General features: G+C 44.9%; 1 protein-coding gene across 4 annotated transcripts in view; it reads right to left on the reverse strand.

Annotated features, from left to right (window-relative positions):
• UBE2G2 (ubiquitin conjugating enzyme E2 G2) overlaps positions 1-19,226 on the reverse strand; it is a 40,060-nt gene extending 20,834 nt beyond the window's left edge. For 3 of the 4 annotated variants that reach the window (XM_012444436.2, XM_012444416.2, XM_012444428.2), the window contains exon 1: positions 18,106-18,198. In XM_012444436.2, the coding sequence (XP_012299859.1) occupies positions 18,106-18,148 (43 nt within the window). In that variant the 5' untranslated portion in view covers positions 18,149-18,198. Of the gene's footprint in view, positions 1-18,105; positions 18,199-19,182 lie in introns of those variants that run through there. The other variant, XM_012444421.3, reaches the window with a different exon arrangement.
• Positions 19,227-20,846: the final 1,620 nt, after the last annotated feature.

Raw genomic sequence — 20,846 nt, forward strand, 5'->3', positions numbered from 1 at the left:
GCTCACTGCAACCTCCGCCTCCCAGGTTCAAGTGATTCTCCTACTCAGCCTCCCGAGCAGCTGAGACTACAGGAGCGCCACCACACCCAGCTAATTTTTGTATTTTTAGTAGAGACATGGTTTCACCATGTTGTCCAGGATGGTCTCTATCTCTTGACCTCATGATCTGTCTGCCTCGGCTTCCCAAAGTGCTGGGATTATAGGCGTGAGCCACCGCGCCTGGCCTCAAGGCACTATCTTTAAAATGAATAAACAAAAAGTTTCATCTATGAGTTACCAAGTCTTCCTTACAGAGCTATGGAAATTACGGCAATGTTGCACTGGCTCTAAGTTAAACAGAACCATGGAGCAGAAGAGAGAGCCCAAAAGCAAACTTGTGCCAACACAGACCCTGACTCGAGGGAACACAGAGCTACGGCCCAGAGGTAAAGGGCACGCTTTTCCACGAATGATGCTCATCTCTAAGACAAAAAATAAAACTTTCCCCATCTCGCACCAATATAAAAATCAAAATAGGTAAGAGAAAAAAAAAGGAGACAGAGGAAACACAGTTGAACAGCCATTGCCAGAGTCAACATGAATGGTGCTACGGTCTAAATACTTGTGTGCCCCCAAAACTCCTAAGTTGAGTCCCAATATATGTGGCATTGGGAGGTGAGGCCTTTGGGAGGAGATTAGGTAAGGAGGGCAGAACCCTCACGAGGGGAGTTAGCACCTTTTTAAGAAGAAACAAGAGAGACTTGCCTCTTGGCCATGAAAGGATACAAGAGAAGATAGCCACCTACCTGCAAACCAGAAAGACAGCCCTACCAGACTTCCCAGCCTCCAGAACTGGGAGCAATAAATCTTTGTCATTTAAGCTCCCTGGTCTTTGGTATTTTTGTTACAGCAGCCTGAACTGACTAAAATAGATGGCAAATAAGCATTTGAGAAAATGCTCAACACTGTGAATCATAAGGATAATGGAAATTAAAACCACAATAAGATAGAGCTCAACAGCTTTAGCATTATCAATATCTTTAGTCACAATAGAATAACCAAAATTAAAGACTTTAACTGCTGGCAAGTTTAGCATCACTGATGGGAATGCAAAACAGTTTGGTTACTCTTTAGGAAAGAAGTTTGACCATTTCTGCTAAAATTAAACATACGCTGAGCCTAAGACCCAGCAATTCTACTGGGTCTTACATTGCCACAGACTTGTATGTAAATGTTCATAGTAGCTAAATGCATAATAGCCCCAAACTGGAAAGTCTGGCTCCATGGCTCCACCCAAATCTCATCTTGAACTGTAATTTCCAGGTGCTGAGGGGGGAACCTGGTGGGAGGGGACTAGATCACGGGGGCGGTTTACCCCATACTGTTCTCGTGATACTGAGTTCTCACAAGACCTGGTGCTTTCCCAAGTGTTTGGAAGGTCCTCCTTCACTCCTCTCTCTCCTGCCACCTTGTGAAGAAGGTGCTTGCTTCCCCTTTGGCTTCTGTCATGACTGTTTCCTGAGGCCTCCCCAGCCAGGTCCAACTGTAAGCCAATTAAGCCTCTTTTCTTTATAAATTACCCAGTCTCGGGGAAGTTCTTAGAGCAGCGTGAAAACAGACTAACACAGTAAATTGGTACCAAGGGTACTGCTATAAAGATAACCTGAAAATGTGGAAGCAACTTCTGGGACTGGGTAGCAGGCAGACATTGGAACAGTTTGGAGGGCTTAGAAGAAGGAAAATGTGGGAAAGTTTGGAACTTCCTAGAGACTTGTTGAATGGCTTTGACCAAAATGCTGATAGTGATATGGACAATGAAGCCCAGGCTGAGGTGGTCTGAAATGGAGATAAGAAACTTCTGGGGAACTGGAGCAAAGGTCACTCTTGCTTTGTTTTAACAAAGAGAATGGCGGGATTTTGCCCCGCCCTAGAGATCTGTGGAACTTTGAATTTGAGAGAGATGATCTGAAATTGGAACTTTTATATTTAAAAGGAAAGCAGAGAATAAACATTTGAAAAATTTGCAACATGATGATGTTGATAAAAAAGAAAAACCCATTTTCTGGAAAGAAATTCAAGACAGCTGCAGAAATTCACATTAGTAACAAGGAATGGCCAAGACAATGGGGAAAATGTCTCCAGAGCGTGTCAGAGATCTTGGCAGCAGCCCCTCCCATCACAGGCAGGGAGGTCTAGGAGGAAGAAATGGTTTTGTGGGCCAGGTCTACCCCCACTGCTGCTCTGTGCAGCCTTGGGACTTAGTCCCCTGTGTCTCAGCTGTTCCAGCTCCAGCCATGGCTAAAAGGGGCCAAGGTACAGCTCAGGCTGTTGCTTCAGAGGGTGCAAATCCCAAGCTATGGCAGCTTCCATGTGCTGTTGGATCTGTGGATGCACAGAATTAAAGAACTGACATTTGGGGACCTCCGTCTAGATTTCAGAGGATGTATGTAAATGCCTGGATATCCAGGCAGAAGTCTGCTGCAGGGGTAGGGCCCTCATGGAGAACCTCTGCTAAGGCACTGCAGAAGGGAAATGTGGGGTTGGAGCCCTCACACAGAGTCCCCACAGGGGCACTGCCTAGTGGAGCTGTGAGAAGAGGACAATCGTTTTCCAGACTCCAGAACCATAGATCCACCAAGAGTTTGCACTGTGCACCTGTAAAAGCTGAAGACACTCGATGCCCGCCATGAAAGTAGCTGAAGGGGGTGGGTGTCGGGGAGCTGTACCCTGCAAAGCCACAGGGGCGGAGCTGCCCAAGGCCATGAAAGCCCACTCCTTGCATCAGCATGCCCTGGATGTGAGACATGGCGTCACAAGGGAGATCATTTTGAGCTTTAAGATTTAATCATTCCCCAGCTGGATTTCAAACTTGCATGGAGGCCTGTAATCCTTTGTTTTCGCCAACTTCTTCCATTGGAAATGGGAGCATTTATCCAATGCCTGTACTCCCATTGTATCTTGAAAGTAACTAACATGCTTTTGATTTCACAGGCTCCTAGGAAGAAGGGACTTGCCTTGTCTCAGATGAGACTTTGGACTTAGACTTTTGAGTCAATGATGAAATGAGTTAAGACTTTGGGGGACTGTTGGGAAGGCACGATTGGTTTTAAAATGGAACCAATCACAGAATGAATGGTTTCGAAAACAACTTGAGATTTGGGAGGGGTCAGGGAGGAAAGATACGGTTTGGCTTTGTGTCCCTACGCAAATCTCACCTCAAATTGTAATCCCAAAGTGTTGAGGGAAGAAACTGGTAGGAGATGACTGGACCATAGGGGCAGTTTCCCCCATGCTGTTTTCATGATAGCAAATTCTCACGAGATCTGACAAGTGTGTGGCAAGTTCTTCCTTGGCTTGCTCTTCTCTCTCCTACTGCCTTAAGAAGAAGGGGTCTGTTTCCCCTTTTGCCATGATTATAAGTTTCCTAAGGCCCCCCAGTTATGTGGAACTGTGAATCAATTTAAACTTCTTTCCTTTATAAATTACCCAGTCCCGGGTAGTATATTTATAGCAGTGTGAGAACGGGCTAATACATCCATCAACCGTTTAATGAACCACAGTATATCTAGTCAATGGAATACTACTCAGCAACAAAAAGGAACAAACTACAAACACACACAGAAACATAAATGACTCTCCAAAGCATCATGCTAAGTGAAAGAAGCCTGATGCGAAAGACTATACACCGTATGCTTCTATTGACATGAAATTCTACAAAAAGCAAAACTACAGTTAATAGCAAATCCAATGTCACCAGAGGCTGGGGGGATGGGAGGGGGCTGCAAAGGGAGCTTCACAGGGTAACAGAAATGTCCCGTATTCCTGTATCATAGCTGTAATGATGGCTACACAAGAGCATATGCCTGTCAAAGCTCAAAGGATTGTCTGTTTGAAATTGGCACATTTTATTTTGTGTAAATTTTACCTCAGTAAAGCTGGCCCCCTAAGTTTATGTTTGCTGCTTTAGGAAATAGAAAACAATACACCTCTTAGAGGATAATACTGGAGAATATCTTCATGCTCTTAGTATAAAAACTTAAACAGAACTAACGATAAATAGCCAAAAAGCACTCATCATAAAGGAAAAGACAGATACAATTAAGAACATTAAAATTAAAACCTCTGATATCAAAAGGTATCTTCAAGAGGATGAAAAGATAAGCCCCAGAGAGGAAGAAATTTGCAAGATTTAATCCATAAAGGCTAATATCCACAACTTCTAAAGAATGCCTTACAAATCAATTTTTAAAACATAAACCAAAAAGAAAAATCAGTAAGAAACTTGGACAACTTCACACAAAAACATATAAGTGCCCCACAAACACGTGATAAGTTACTGAACACCAGTAATTGTGGTGATATGTGAACTGCAGCCACGGAATCTATCACTATACCTACCAGAATAACCCTATCCTCAGCGTTTTTAAGACTGACAGTAGGAAGTGTCAGCAAGGATCTAGAGACAGAAACACATTGCTGGTGGGAGTCTAGCTTGGTAGAGCCACTTTGGAGAAGAGTCTGGAGTTACTGACTCTGACCCAGCAATTCCACATATTCAACAAGAATACATGCACACATGTGCACCAAAGACATGTCTACAGATTTTCGCAGCAGCATTACTCATAGAAGCCAGAAAATGGAAACAAGATATTTGCCAAGAGACGAAGTCAATAAATTCTCCTTACAATGGAACAGAAACAAAAATATACGACCCACAGCTACACAAAATATGTTGTGTGAAATAAGCCAGGCCTAAAAAAATATATAATACCTAACTGCATTTAGAGATAACTCCAAACAGTCAAAGCTAAACTTCACTAGTAAGAACACCTGCTTCTGCAGGAAAACAATGGGAACCAAGGCAGTGATGCTCCTGTGAGCAAGGACTGAGCTGCCTTGGGGGTGGAGGCACAACGCGAGTCTCTCTGGAGCCGGTGCACTCCCTTCACCTGGAACGTGACGCTCTGATCTGAGGGAAAACCAGGAGTTCTCATGGAGACATATTTAAGGTTGAGATGTCCAATACACAGACAAGCAGAGGTGACAGGCCAGTGGTTGGAGGAGTGAGGCTAACGCTCAAGGGAGTTATTTGCATATGGAACATACATAACCACCGGGCACTGGACAGGACCCTCTAGAGCAGTGTTTCCCAGGGAATATCTGGAAATAGAAGGTGCCATTTTTTGGAGTCCGTGATGACTGAAGAATGCTACCGCCATTTAGCAGCAAGGAGCCAGGAATGTTCAACATCATGCTAGGAACAAGGTCTACACAAGGAAAAACTGTTTCACTGAAAATGCCACCAACACCTGCTGAGAAACCATGCTCCAGAGAACAGAGGTCCTGAAGAGAGCCAAGTGCAGTCAGGAGGGTGTGCTAACACCCCGGCAGTGAGAGGGGGCACTGGCAAGGAGGGGCCAGCAAGGCAGGCTGAAGGCAAGTGCTGGCCCCAAGGGCCCAGTGCATTAAATATTTCAAAGTGGGGATAAATTGAATGTGAATGGGGTCAAGTACCAAGCTAGGACCTGAAGGACTCCCTTTGTGTCTCTCCGTGGGAAGTAGATCAGAGAAATAACCACAGATTTGGTTATTTCTCTGATTTGCCAGGCTTCCTACACCCAGTCATCTAAAAATCTAGTCCCATTCTTGTATCTCAAGTCAAACCACCTAATTATAAGAAAAAAATAACAGATGAAGGCAGATGGACTGTAAACTGCTAAGCAGGTGGGGTGTGGGAGAAATACAATGTCAGGGGGCAACTAAGTGGGACCTGGCAGCAGAATACACAAGGGTTTTACAAATCACTTTCGTGGCACCATGAAGAAGAGCTCCCACCAAAGAGAGCTGGCTTTAATCTTCATCTGGAGTTCCCCTTTGGCACTCCCCTGTGTGACAACCTCCCTTAGGGAGGGGAAAGCGTGGTCTAAAAACTGCAGCTCCACACCTGTTCCTGGCGATCCATGCTCTGCACAGAGACCGCCCAGGTGTGCGCTGGACTTCCCACCAGCTTTGTTATTCAATAGTGGCCTCTACTGGTCAATAAAGAATTGCAGTAAATGAGTTCAGAGGATGGAGGGAATGGTTCTGGACACTTGATTTTTTTCCATTTTGTTTTCTGCTTCCAAAGCATATACACATGTACACAAAATCATACAGTTTCATGTTTACTGTCAAGAAACAAGTTCAAAAAAAGAGACGAATCTTAGTATCAGGAACATTTTCAAAGGCCATTCTTCGCGACTTAAAATAGTGAGTTAAAAAACAGCCACTACACAAAGTTAAATATAAATTTAACTTTTGACCCAACAATTCCATTTCTAGGAATCCATCCCACAGACAACATTGTTGAAAATAAAAGATGTATACATAGGCTATTCATTTCAGGACTATTTGTAAAAGCAAAAAGAAGTTAGAAAGGACTTGAATGTCTATCAACAGAGGAGAGTCGAATTATGGTATGTATACTGGTAGGGTACTTCGCAGTTATAAATACCTCTACATGTTAGTACAGAACAAACTCCAGGACACAGTATATGAAAAAAACAAGGTGGAGAAAAGTGTGTGACTAGGACCTTTAATGAGTTAATTAAAATTAATGAGGTCATTAGAGTAGATCTTAATTCAATCTGACTAACATCCTTATAAGAGATGAGAACATAAACACAGAGGACAGGGCCTCAGAAGAAATCAACCTTGCCCTATCCTTGATCTTGGACTTCCAGCCTCCAGGACTGTGAGGGAATACATTTCTGTTATTTAAGCTGCGCCCAGCCTGTGGCAGGGTGGCCCTCGTAAACACAGTGCTGAAACAACTGCACTGATATTTACAAATAATTTACAAACAAACCTTGGCCTTTATTTCACACCATATGGAAAACTTTGATATGAATCCCAGACCTAAATATAAGAGCTAAAACTATAAAACATCTAGAAGAAATCACAGGAGAAAATCCTACTGTCACCTGATGTTTGGCAGTTATTTCTTAAATATAACACAAAAACAAAAAATATTTTAAAAGTCAATAACTGAATTTCACTGAAATCATAAAAACCCTCCTCTTTCAAAGGCAGTATTGTAAAAATTAAAAGACATGCCACAAGAGTTGTTCAATGGGTAGAGTTTCATTCACACAAGATGAAAAAGTTCTAAAGATCTGTGGCACAACAATAAGCACACAGTTAACGAAGTTAACAATACTATAATGTACACTTAAAAGTTGTTAAGAGGATAAAACTGTGTTCACTGCAATTTAAAAGAAAAGGCAAGCCACAGACTAACAGAAAACATTTACAAGACACACATCCAACAGAAGACTTGTAAATACATTATACAAAGAACTCTTACAAAAATCAACACAACTTTAAAAGGAGCAAAGACTAAAGCCACTTCATCAAAAAAGACATATGGATGGCAAATAAACACATGAAATGATGCTCAACATCACGAGTCTTATGCAAAAGAAGATCAAAACCTCAGTAAGGGCTGGGCACGGTGGCTCACGTCTGTAAACCCAGCACTCTGGGAGCCTGAGGCGAACTCCTGAGGTCAGGAATTCGAGACCAGCCTGGCCAACACAGTGAAACCCCAACCCTACTAAAAATACAAAAACTAGCCGGGCATGGCGGCGCATGCTTGTAGTCCCAGCTACTCAGGAGGCTGAGGTAGGAAAATCGCTTGAAGCCAAGAGGTGGAGGTTGCAGTGAGCTGAGATCATGCCAATGCACTCCAGCCTGGATGAAAGAGTGAGACTGAGTCTAAAAAAAAATAAATAAATAAAACAGAACCTCAGTAAGACTGCTATACACCCAGTAGAATGGCTAAAATTTTTAAAACTAAATGGGCGTAGTGGCTCCCAGTTGTAATCCCAACATTTTGGGAGGCCAAGGTGGGCAGACTGCTTGAGCCCAGGAGTTCAAGACAAGGCTGGGCAACATGGCAAAACCCATCTCTACAAAAAACACAAAAATTAGCTAAGCAAGGTGGCATACGACTATAGCCCCAGCTTCTTGGGAGGCTAAGGTGGCAGGACTTAAGCCTGGGAGGCAGAGGCTGCAGTGAGCCATGATTACACCACTGCACTCTGGCCTGGGTGACAAAGTGAGAACCTGTCTCAAAAAAAAAAGCAAGAACAAAAAACAACTGGCCATGCCAAGTGTTGGCAAGGAGGTGGAGCAACCGGCAACTGGAATGCTTAATACACTGCTAGGGAAATGTAAGCTGGTACAAACACTTAGGAAAACAGTTTCACCGCTTCTTTAAAAATGAAACATACACTTCCCATTATAATCCCGGCTATTTACACAGAAGAAATGAAAGCACATATCCAAAGAAAGAAATGCACACAAATGTTCATAGCAGGTTTATTTCTAATAGCCTAGACCTGGAAACAACCAACTGTCCACCAACAGGTAAATATATAAACAAATTGTAGTCTATCCATGCAATGGACTACAACTCTGCAATAGAAAACAACATACTGACATCAGCAACAACACAGATGAATTTCAATATAATCGTGCTCAATGAAAGAAGTCTGACAGAAGACAAGTACATAACAACCTATATAGTAAGTGAAAGCAGACGGGTCACTGCCTGGGAACTGGGCAGAAGAAGGGAGGAGGGGAAAGATGAATTAAAAAGGGGGCAGGAGGAAACTTCTGGGGATGACAGACACACTTATCACCTTGACTGTAGTTATGGTTTCATGGGAATGCACATATATCACAACTCACCGAACTGTACGCTTCAGTATGTCAATTTACTATATGTCAATAGTACCTCAGAGCTTTTTTTAATTTTTAAGGTGGCTGGGGGAAAAAAGACAGCACAAAGGCTTAAAAATGAAACACAAACAGGGATAAAATAATTACAGCATGTATAACCAACACAAGATTGGGGCATATAAAGTTATGGGAATATATAAAGAACTCCTACAAGTAATTAAGAAAAAAATAATTCATGTAAAATTTCTTAAAAATAACATGAACAGACATTTCACACAGGAAAACACACAAATAGCCTATGTACATAAAAGGATATTCAACTTCATTCAGAATCACCGATGTACAAATTAAAACCTGAAGATACGACATCATATTCATCAAATTGCTAACGAAACGCAACACACCACCAAGGTGTTAGCGACCATGACCAGCACTGGGGAAGTTCAGCTGCTGCTAGCAGCAATACATACTAGACAACCACACTGAAAAGCAGTTTGGTATTACCTAGTGAAGCTGATTATGAGTGTTCCATGACCCTGTTACAATCCAAATGTACGCACCAAGACACACATTCAAAAACATTCACAGCAGCATTCTTTGTAAAAATAAAAAATTGGAAATAACTCAAATGTCCAATGATGGAATGGATGAATTCTGGCTTAGTCACTGTGGGTAACCCCCAACATGGGCACCAAGGAAGGAGAGCTGTGCAAACCCCAGGCACAATTAGTGCCTGAATAATACCTTAGTTTATAATGTTACTAGCTATTCCCTTTATATAATCCTTTATATATAATCATGTATTAGTTTATAGTCGGAACAATTAGTGCCTGAAGTATAACTTACTGCTTATATATATCTAGCTTATATAATCATACTTAGTACTTATATCTAGCATACTTAGTTCCATATAATCTTTCTATGTAGTCATATAAATACTGTAGTCCATATAATCATATATATGTTTTATATAATCATATAGGTATTGTAGTTGGAGCTATACCGACACATTTAGCACCAACTTATATAATCCTTCTATATAACCATATAGTAGTTTATAGTAGGAGGAATGCCTAGAGCAGTCACAGAACAGAAGCAGTACATGGAAAAACAGCCAGACCAGGACGAGAACCAAAGACCCAGGCGGCAGCGGCCCTGCCTGAAAGGGCACACACTGTATGGCAGGCTTGGAATGAGAGCCTCTCCTCCTGATAAAGGAGTTGTAGTACCTTGCATCCAGTTCCTGTGGAAAGTTGGCCTCAGGCCTGAGATCCCGCAAATAACCGAGGGAAAAGAATCCCTCTGGTGTGACCAGTCACGGCGGCTGTACACCCTGTCAGTCTTTTCTTGCTTCTGTGCTAGCTCAAATCATCCTCCCATAAAATAGCTAGAGAAGAGCACAAGTCTGTCAGCTCCCACTGCATTGGCTTACAGTATTCTTCTATTAGAATCCTCTGAAGTCTCCAGCCCCCAGATAAGAAGTATTGCGCACGACACCTGTTGCACACAGCCCACCTCCTTGCTTCGGTGACCTAATGGGGGTGGACCCCCTTTTCTGTACATGACCCTCTACTACTACACCTGACCCACCTGTCTGCCCAGGTGACCTAATGGAGTGACCCCCTCGCTTGTTACTCACATGATTATGTATGCCCTATCACTAAGCCTATAGATGACCTCACGACCCTTCCCCCTGCTTTGTACCTAATAAATACAGACTCTTCCGGACGTTCGGGGCCTCGCCTGTCTCCGCTCATAGGTGGCATGGCCCCTGAGCCCAGCTGCTCTTCTGCAGTTCCTCTGTGACCTGTCTATTTCTCGGATGCAGTACAGCTATAGGGGACACCCCATGACCCAGTGGGGCTGAGGCCCTACGATTCACAAAATGAAATACTTCTCAGCAGCGAACATGAACTAAGGCTACGGTTATGCACAACATAATGCAATTTCAGTAGAGGATAGGCTGCATATATGAAGAGCATCCCCTAAGATTATAATGGAGCTGAGGGATCACTAATGATGTATGTCACATTTTGCCTGCAGTATTCAGTACAGTCACATGCTGCACAGGTCTGCAGTCTAGGAGCAACAGGCTCCACCGTATAGCCTAGGTGTATAGTACGCACTACCATTTGAGTTTGTGTGAACATCCTTTAAGATGTTTATACAATGATGAAATCACCTAACAACATATTTCGCACTACGCTGGCATTAAGCAACATGGCCATAAATGTTTCAACATAAATGAATTTCAGAAACAAAGCTGAGCAAAAGATTTGATTCACAGAACCCATACTGCATAATTCCATTTCTACTAAGTTCAAAAACAGGTAAAAGTAAACAATATCTTAAGTGGTACATATAAAGAAAGATTTATACAAAATTCAGAAGGGTGGTTAAGTTTTGGGGGTGGTAGGAAGGAGCACTAAGACTTCCAAGTTATTGCCACTGTTCCACTGAAGCTGGTGCCATGGACACAGATACTCATTTTATCATTTAATCTAAACATACACCTTTTCTACACTTTTACGTATACGATATTCTTCACAATAAAAGTTTTTAAACTGGGCAAGACCCTGTCTCTACAAAAATAGTTTTTAAAACTAAAAAGGGGCAATCATGGGGAAACATGACAGTAACAGGAAGGACAGACTGGGTCTGGTGGTTCAGGGAGGGCACAAGTGATGAGGTCAGCCAGGTAAGTAAAGTGTCACCGCACCCAGGAGCCCAGGAGAGGAGCATATTGAGCCTGCAGAGTTAGGGGACAGCAATGAGGCCAGGAGGGCTGGAGGAGAGGGAACCAGGACAGAGCATGCTGAGCCACACAGGTCACCATGACCACTCTGGTTGTGGCACAACAAGGGTCCTGAGCAGGGCGGCATGATGGCTCTCTGCTGTGCTGAAGGCAGAGGAAAATGCATCAAGAGCAGGAGGTAGAGGACCTGGCTAGATTCTAGGCAGGAATCTAGGCCAGAGGCGAGAGGCGCTTGGACAAGCAGGGAACAGTGAGTAGAGACCGTGATCAAGTCTGAAGGAAAGACACAAAATTACACGTGGCTATAAAAGTGAGGTTTTAAGGAATTTAGCCCAACAACTGGAAGAACGAGGCTGCTGTCAGTGCAGAGAGGGAAGGGTGTGTGAACAATGACGGTAGAAAATGCAGGAGCTCAGTTTCAGAGCTCAGTTTCATATACACGTTAAGTTTTGGGTTCCTATTAGATACTGTACTGGGTTAAATAGTGTCCCCTGAAAATTCAAGCCCACCCAGGTTCTGCGAATGTGACCAAATGGAGATTGGGTCTTTGCAGATGTAATCGAGTTAAAATGAGGTCATATCATTTAGGTGGGCCCCAAACCAATTACTGGTGTTCTTGTAAGAGAGGATTTGGGCACCAATGCACACAGAGGGAAGATGGCCAAGTGAAGATGAAGGTGGAGATTGGAATTACACTACCTCAAGCAAGAGAACCCCAATAAACGCCAAGGATAGCCAACAACCACCATTAGCTGGAAGAGCCAAGTTAAGGGTTCTCCCCTCAAACCCTCAGAGGAAGAATGACCCTACCAACACCTTAATTTTAGATGATTTTGATTTTAGTGCCCCCCATGGGTGGCACTTTGTATGGTAGCCCACTTCTACCTGGGTCTATCTCTGACACTCCTAGGAAAGGCTGGATGATGGGTGAAGACAACATCAAAACAAAACAGCAGTTTACAACAACTGAGTTTTGTTTTTTTTTTTTTGAGATGGAGTTTCGTTCTTGTTACCCAGGCTGGAGTGCAATGGTGCGATCTCGGCTCACCGCAACCTCCGCCTCCTGGGTTCAGGCAATTCTCCTGCCTCAGCCTCCTGAGTAGCTGGGATTACAGGCATGCGCCACCATGCCCAGCTAATTTTTTGTATTTTTAGTAGAGACAGGGTTTCACCACGTTGACCAGGATGGTCTCGATCTCTTGACCTCGTGATCCACCCGCCTCAGCCTTCCAAAGTGCTGGGATTACAGGCTTGAGCCACCGTGCCCGGCCAGCAACTGAGTTCTTTCCTGACTCTCCTTTTTTCCTGTTTATGAACCTAGGCAAAACCTTGTCTGCTGCTCAATTCCATAAAATTTGTAAAATTAGGGGGCCTGAGCAGAATCACAGCCAAGGTCCCACCACCTCTAAATTCTGCAGTTGTATGACTATTCCCAAAAACAATAAGGTGTGCCTGAACATCTATCCAAATCTATCTAAATCCCATTCTGTCTAGAGGTTGATTCTGTCAAGTCCACCTTTACACTGGGATGTGCTACCTTCGAATACATTAGGGGGACAAACTAGATGTTAAGATACACAAAAAAATAAACACTAAATGGATAACAAACATATCACATTATTAAGATACAGGGGAAAAAAGTCCCCTCATTAACATGCTGTATTCATCTTCTGTCACTGCTATGACAAATTACCACAAACTTAGTGACTTAAAACAATACCCGCTGGGAGCAGTGGCTCACGCCTATAATCCCAGCACTTTGGGAGGCCGAGGCGGGTGGATCACAAGGTCAAGAGATCGAGACCATCCTGGTCAACGTGGTGAAACCCCGTCTCTACTAAAAATACAAAAATTAGCTGGGCATGGTGGCACATGCCTGTAGTCCCAGCTACTCGGGAGGCTAAGGCAGGAGAATTGCTTGAACCCAGGAGGCGGAGGTTGTGGTGAGCCGAGATCGCGCCATTGCACTGCAGCCTGGGTAACAAGAGCGAAACTCTGTCTCAAAAAAAGAAAAAAAAAAAAACAAAACCCATTGATGATCTCAGAGTTTCCAAGTGTCAGAAGTCTGGACATAGCATGGGCCAGCTAGTTCTCTGCTTACAGTCTCACCAGGGCTGCCACTTCAAGTTCACTGAGGTTGCTGACAGAATTCAGTTCCACGGGGCTGTTGGCCTGGGGTCATTCTCAGCTTCTTGAGGCTGCCTGCCTTCCTTAGCTCATGGCTCCTTCGTCCATCTTCACAGACAGCCACAGAAGGGAGAGATCTTGTCATATGTTGAATCTCTGACTGCTCCCCATCCTGCCTTCACTGCCTCCTTTTCAGCCTTATGTGATTACTGGATCCTCCAGGATAATCCAGAATAATCTCCCTCTCTTTAAGTCAGCTGACAGTAACCTTAATTATATCTCCAAAGTCCTTCCACCACAATACTAGAAAGTGTTTGAAAAACTAGGGCATGGGGATCTTGGGGAGATAGCTTTAGAGTTCTACCTTCTACACATGATCCAAAATTTCATGTTAACATTTAAAAGCACACAATACACTTCGCAACACACCTTTGAAAATCAACCATTATTTAGGTTTTACTACTGCAAACTAAATGACAATATAATTGAAATAATAAATGAGACTTGTTAAGGACAGTAAAAGGGAGAACATATCATTGCTAATGCAAATATCCTTAGAAAATACAAGTTCAACAATGCAAAGACTGGCCTGAAGCAGTGGCCTGAACTTAATTTCCTATGCAGGGTTTAATGATTTTCTTCTCAATCAAAATGAGAAAATACCTGCTCACAGCCTAGCCTAACCCTAGAAATAGGGATAAAATAAAACTAAAACAGACAGAAATACAAACCAGGATGCCAAGAAATGGTAGGTGTTCACACATTTAACTCACCAGCCAGGCTTCCCATGAGGACACAGAAGTAAAAGTCCCCTGTTCTAGTGTGAACGCTGTCAGAATCAAAATGGAGTCACTTTTGTCAAGCCCTGACAACATGGAGGGAGGTCAAGATGAAGACAGAAAAAACAGCCAAGTATAGTGGCATGTGCCTGTAGTCCCAGCTACTCAGGATAGCTTGAGCTCAGGATGTCAATGAGCTGTGATTGTGTACTGCACTCCAGCCTGGGTGACAGACCAAAACCCTGTTTTAAAAAAAAATTATTTGCCAAAAATATGCTTAATTTTTATTGCTGAAAAAATGCTAACAATCATTTGAGCCTTCAGCAGGTCATAATCTCTTTGCTGGTGCAGTCTTGCCTGGATATTGACGGCTGCTGACTGATCAGGGTGGTAGGTGATGAAGGCGGGGCGGGGAGGGGCAAAATTAAGTTTGCCACAAGGAATGACTCTTCCTTTCACAAAAGATTGCTCTGTAGTCTGTGATGCTGTTTGTCAGCATTTTACCCATAGTGGAACTTCACTCAAAATGGAGTCAATACCTTCAAACCCTGCCACTGCTTTGTCAACTAAGTTTATGGAATAGTCTCAATCTTTTGTTGTCATTTCAAAACAATGTTCACAGCATTGTGACTAGGAGTAGATTCCATCTCAGGAACTACTTATTTGCTCATCTATAAGAAGCAATTCCCCATCTGTTTAAGTTTGATCATGAGATTGTATCAACGGAGTGACAGCTTCAGGCTCCACTTATAATTCCAGTTCTCTTGCTATTTCCACATCTGCAGTTGCTTCCTCCCCTTAAAGTCATCCATGAAGATTGAAATCAACTTTTTCAAACTCCTGCTGATGTTTGATACGATGACCTCCTCCCATGAATCACAGATGTTCTTAATGCCATCTAGAATGATAAATCCTTTCCAGAAGGCTTTCAGTTTTCTTTGTCCAGATCCATCAAAGTAATTACTCTTCATGGCGGCTAAGGCCTTACGAAATGTATTTCTTAAATAAAAGTCAAAATTGCTCCTTGATCCACAGGCCGCAGAATAGATGTTGTTAGCAGGCATAAAAACATCTATCTCCTTATAGATCTCCATCAGAGCTCTTGGGTAACCAGGTGCACTGTCGGCAATAATATTTTGAAAATAGTATTTTTTTCTGAGCAGTAGGTCTCATCAGTGGGCTTATATTCAGTAAACCATGCTGTAGACAGATGTGCTGTCATCCAGGCTGTTTGTCCATTTCTAGAGCTCAGAGTATTTAACATAATTTTTAAGGGCCCTAAGATGTTCCGAATGATAAATGAGCACTGGCTTCAACTCAAAGCCAAGTTAAAGTGACCCGCATTAGCCCCTAACAAGAGAGTCAGCCTGTCTTTTGAAGTCAGTCATTGACTTCTCTCCAGCTGTTTCAGTTGTAAATGGCATCTCCTCCCAATACTGTAAAGGCAATTTTATATACCTTGTTTTTCTATTGCTCAATTTAGGAGCCACTTTCATCTTGATCTTAGCTAGACCTTCCAGAGAAATTGCTGCTTCACCATGTGCTTTTATGTTATGGAGACAGGTTCTTTATTTAAATCTCATGAACCAACCTCTGCTAACTTCCAATTTTTCTTCTGCAGCTTCCTCACTGCCCTCAGCCTTCATAAAACTGAAGAGTTAGGGCCTTGCTCTGGATTAGGCTTTGGCTTAGGGAATGTCATGGCTGCTTTGATCTTCTCATCAAGCCACTAAAACTTTCTCCATATCAGCAGTAAGGCTTTTTCACTTTATCACTCATTGTGTTCAACAGAGCAGCACTTTTAATTTCCTTCAAGAACTTTTCCTTGGCATTCACAGCTTAGCTAACTGGTGCAAGAGACCTAGTTTTCAGCCTATCTTGGCTTTCAACATTCCTTCCTCACTAAACTTAATCTTTTCTAGCTTTTGATTTGAAATGGGTGGAGTGTGACTCTTCACTTGAACAGGTAGAGCCCATTGTATGGTTATTATTGGCCTAATTTCAATATTGTTGTGTCTCAGGGAAGAGAGAGGCCGGAAGAGAGGGAGAGACAAGGGGAAACAGCCAGTCAGTGAAGCACACAAAACATTTACTAGGACTGCCATCTTTTAGAGGCATAGTTTGTGATGCCCCAAAATAATTACAGTAGTAACATCAAAGATTACTGATCATACATCACCGTTAACAGATTAAAACGTGACACAGAGACATGAAGCGAGCACATGCTGTTAAAAAATGGTGCCAACAGACTTGCTCCCATGCAGGGTTGCTTGTAAAAAAACTTCTAAACTTGTAAAAAAAAACAAGCTCTGCAAAGTGAAAGCAAAGCGCAGGAAAGTGAGGTGTGCCTCTATGTTCTGCTTTCGGAGACACTAGGTGGCGAGCGTTATTTGAACGTTTACAGCAGGTCCTGTGTATCTGCAGTTGCATATTCATGGATTCAACCAATGGACGAATACAGGAATACAAAATATTTGGAAAAATAATTTTTTAAAAAATGTAAAAATACAAGTTAAAAAATCAGTATAACTACTTGCACAGCACTTACATTGCATTAGGTCCTATAAGTAACCCTGAGATGGTTTAAAAGTTATGAGAAGCTATGCATACATTAAATGCAAATACCACACCAGTTTTATAGTAGGGACTTGAGCATCCGAAGATTTTGGTATTTGCAGGGGGTCCTGAAACCAATCGCCTCCAGATACCAAGGGAAGAATGACCGTAAGTGAATGAGCCTGTATCTGCAATGTTTTGGTCTGCGTAAGCCGAACAACAACTCTCACTGTGTAGTGTCACCAATACAGGTTTAAGAACTCAAGCTTCATGTCCATTTGCCAGTTTTTAAAAATCACATTCATTCTTTTAGCTTATTTTTAACTTTTTTCCAAAATTCCCCTCACTCTAACTACAATAGCAGCCGCTAACTTATTAAGAGTATGCACTTCATCTGCAGTGTCAACTTTAACCTTTTAAGACAAGGAAACTGCAGCGACAGAGAGGAACAAGGTCAAAGAGCTAACGAGCAGAGACGCTGGGTCTGAACTCAGGGCCGCCACTGTCTTGTCTCCACCGGCGAATCACGTTCCTGGCGCTTTCAAACATAACGGCATCCCAAGACTTCTCGCAGCAATTCTCCCAAGCGGGCTTTCGGTGGAAAATGACGGAACGCCGAGCGTTCCTAGGTTCTCATTCTCCCTTCGCTTTCCTCAGACATTAGAAATAATTTACCGGCAAGGAACGCACTAGTGAGGCTTTCTCAACACTACCCAGGAGGAGTGACAGGTGGCACTGTTCAAAAGCCCTGTTCCTTCATTAGAGAGAAAGCCAAAATCTGACCTTTCACCTAAAGCTCAACCAACGAGCCTTTCCCCTTTTAACCCACACACTTTCCCCCCTAATTCCTCAGCGCGCGCACACACACACACGCACACGCGCGCACACACACACACACACACACACAGCCCGCAGACTCAACTGTGTGCGCTCTCAACTAACACGGCGCCGGCGCTGCCTGCACCGACGCTGGGAAGGCTTCACTTCACAACTCCACGCGTGAGGGCGGGCAGCCGGCACAGAGCGCGACGCTCCGCGGGACCCACCACAGACCCACAGCGGGGCTCGCGGAGGAGGCCCCGGGCCCGGCTCCCTTGCCAGGCTCCCTACCCCAGCCCCGCCGGACGACGGGGGCCCGGGAGCAGGAACGCGGGACGCTGCTGAGAGCCCGGTCCCCGAACTCACGTTTGTACTCGGCCATCAGCCTCTTGAGCGCCGTCCCCGCCATGGTCCCGCAGCAGTTGCGCAGAGCGACCTCGCCTCAGCCGGGCGCGTCCCTCCTGCCCCGACGCCGGGGGCTGCTTCCGGGTCGCCGTCGCAGGACCAGGATCTCTTCCGGGGCGTGGCGCCTAGTGCGCGTGCGCGATCGCCAAGGCTCGCCGTCCGGGCGGCGGCGTCCCAACCCGCGGGCGGCGGCGTCCCAACCCGCGGCCGCCAAACAAGGTTTTCTTGGCTCCTGCCCCGGTATTAATCGCTCTGCGGGGTTGGTTCCGGTCTCGGCACTTCCAGAGGCCTCAGGGCCCTGGTCTTGTAGACGGCGGCGCCCAGTCTAGTGTGTGTGTGCTGCCTGTTCTGTGCCAGCCGCGCGCGGCCGAAGGGCGGGAGAACGGGTGCTGAGCGGGGGCAGGGCGGAGACGGGGAACGGGGGGATGCGGGGACGAGATAGGAGGACGAGGGCGTGGGAAGGATGCGGGGACGGGACGGGGGATGGGGAAGAGGGTCGCGGGGCGGTCCGGGGGTGGGGCGGACAGGACGCCTGAGGCGCGGGTCCGCTCTAAACGCTCCAACCGCCCCGCGCCGGCCGGCTTTGAGATTTGAAAAGGTGGGAAGGCTGGAAGTGCTGGCGCTTTTCCCCCTTTTCTGTGCGGCTCCGCTGGAGTTCGGGTCCCGTCAACTCCCAGGGAGCGAGCTGCGGGGAGAGCCCCGTTCGGGACCGCCTACTCCACTGAGCAGCCTCGACCCCAAGGCATCCCCGGGAGGGCGGGCGCGACTCAGGTCCTGCCCGAGCCCCTGGGGTGCCGAGAAGAGTCCCCAACGCCCCGAGCGGGCTCCCGGCCTCTCCACAGTTGAGGATCCTGTAAGGAGCGAGCCCTTTTCCCATGATAGCTATAGTGAATGGGTGTGCTTTCCCGATTGACCTGCTGTGATTCGAACCCACATCGTTATTGACTTCAGAGGAAAGCACAGTGAGTGCTTCGTGGCTGTCCGGTCAGAGATGTATACGCACACACACACCCCTTTGCAAAAGTCTGCATTTCTTACCTGGTTGGTTGTTGCAATAACCTGTTCACATGTTGTCTCCTCTTCTTCCCCTCTTTTCCAGCATTGCAGATGATCCCTTTAAAGGAAATCTGGTCACATTCACACCCTGCTCCGCCCATTTCACTCAGCAAAGCTGAAGTCCAGTGCTTTGCTCTGCCTCTGCCCACCCCCGCCGCCCTCCCAGACCCTCCCTCCCTCCCTCCTCACTCCACTCCAGCCGCCCTGGCCTGGTTCAGAGTCCCGGGCTCTTCCCTCCCCGGAAGCACTTTATTCTGGCGGCTCTAGTCCCCGCCTCTCGCACCCTGCCTTTTTCAGTATGAGCTCAAATGGTGCCTCTTGAGTGTGGCCTAGGCCATCACCACCTGGCCTTCGCCCCATACCTTTTTATACTATAGAACTTATTAGCATACAATATATGTATCACCCTTATCTGTCGCCTCTAACCAAAAGCGTGTTCCATGAGAGCCAAGGGTCTCTGCCTACTTCTGTCTTGTTCCTGGCGCAGCCTCTGTACCTGGACACCATATATTCTTAACACAGATTTGTCAAATCAAATGAAATTTAACAATACAAACAAACTTCACAGTATGCATGTTGTAGGAAAATTCCCTAAAATTCAAAATTTCAGTCGACCTCTATCATTTTAAATGACCACAGTGCTTTATAAAAATAACCCGGTCCTCTGAGACTGTTTCAGAGTGAGTAATCTGTGCAACTACAATGTGCAAAAAGTCACAATGGAGGTGCTTCCTCCCCCATTCCAGAGCTGCTCTCTCTCTAATCAGACAGCACCCCGCCCCCCAAAGCAGTCTGTCCAGTGCTACCGAAGGCAGGCAGCTCTCTTCCAGTTACGGGAAATGTGGGTAATAAAGCATGACTGTCCATGCCGTGATGCTCGCTGTAGCGTCATGTGCTCAATGTTCTCATGATTCCATCAGTCTTCTCCAGACATGATCTTATTGTAGAACACAGTATGTTCTCCAATTATTGTTTTTTAGAAATGCAGTTTACAGCTTCTATCAGGATTAGCTTCAGCTTCAAGTGACAAAAGTCCAAAATAGGAGTTGCTGAAACAAGATGGCAGCTTCTCCCCTCAACGGGGCTGGTACAACAGCCTTACCCTCAGAGAACCAGGCTCTCTGCAACATTTCTCCTCATGGTCATCGTTGAGTTCTTTATGTGAAATTCAAGTTTAGTTGGGCATCTTGTATTTTAATTGGCTAACTCGTGCCAACTATCACTTGGATCAGTCAGTGCTGGAGTCCCAGGGGCTTCGAGCAGTGTGTACTATTGCATGGCAGCACACCCTGGGGAGGCCAACTGGACAGAATAAAATTAATGCCTTATAGCTTTAGCAACTAAAGTTCTGAAACAGCAAAAGGACCTCACAGCTTAACCACTTATAGGGTGGGGCTTTCCTGTTTACACCACGAGTTTCCAGCTGGGCACTCCTGCAGCATGGCTAACGTGACAAGTTTCCTGGGAGTGGGGGTTCTTGGGATGTGAACCTTTGGGTGCAAAAATTGGAGAGGATCCAGTTGGGACCCCAGGCATAGATAACCAGGATAAATAGGGCCTCTCTCCTCCAGGAGCATCAATTTAACCCAAGGATTCTGGGAGTCAAGTTCACATAATTAATGTTCTTGAAAATAGTAATCCCAACA

The sequence above is a fragment of the Aotus nancymaae genome, unplaced genomic scaffold (assembly GCF_030222135.1).
Source record: "Aotus nancymaae isolate 86718 unplaced genomic scaffold, 86718_ANA_hifiasm-v0.15.2.pri h1tg000022l_1, whole genome shotgun sequence".
NCBI classification, from domain to species: Eukaryota; Metazoa; Chordata; class Mammalia; order Primates; family Aotidae; genus Aotus; species Aotus nancymaae.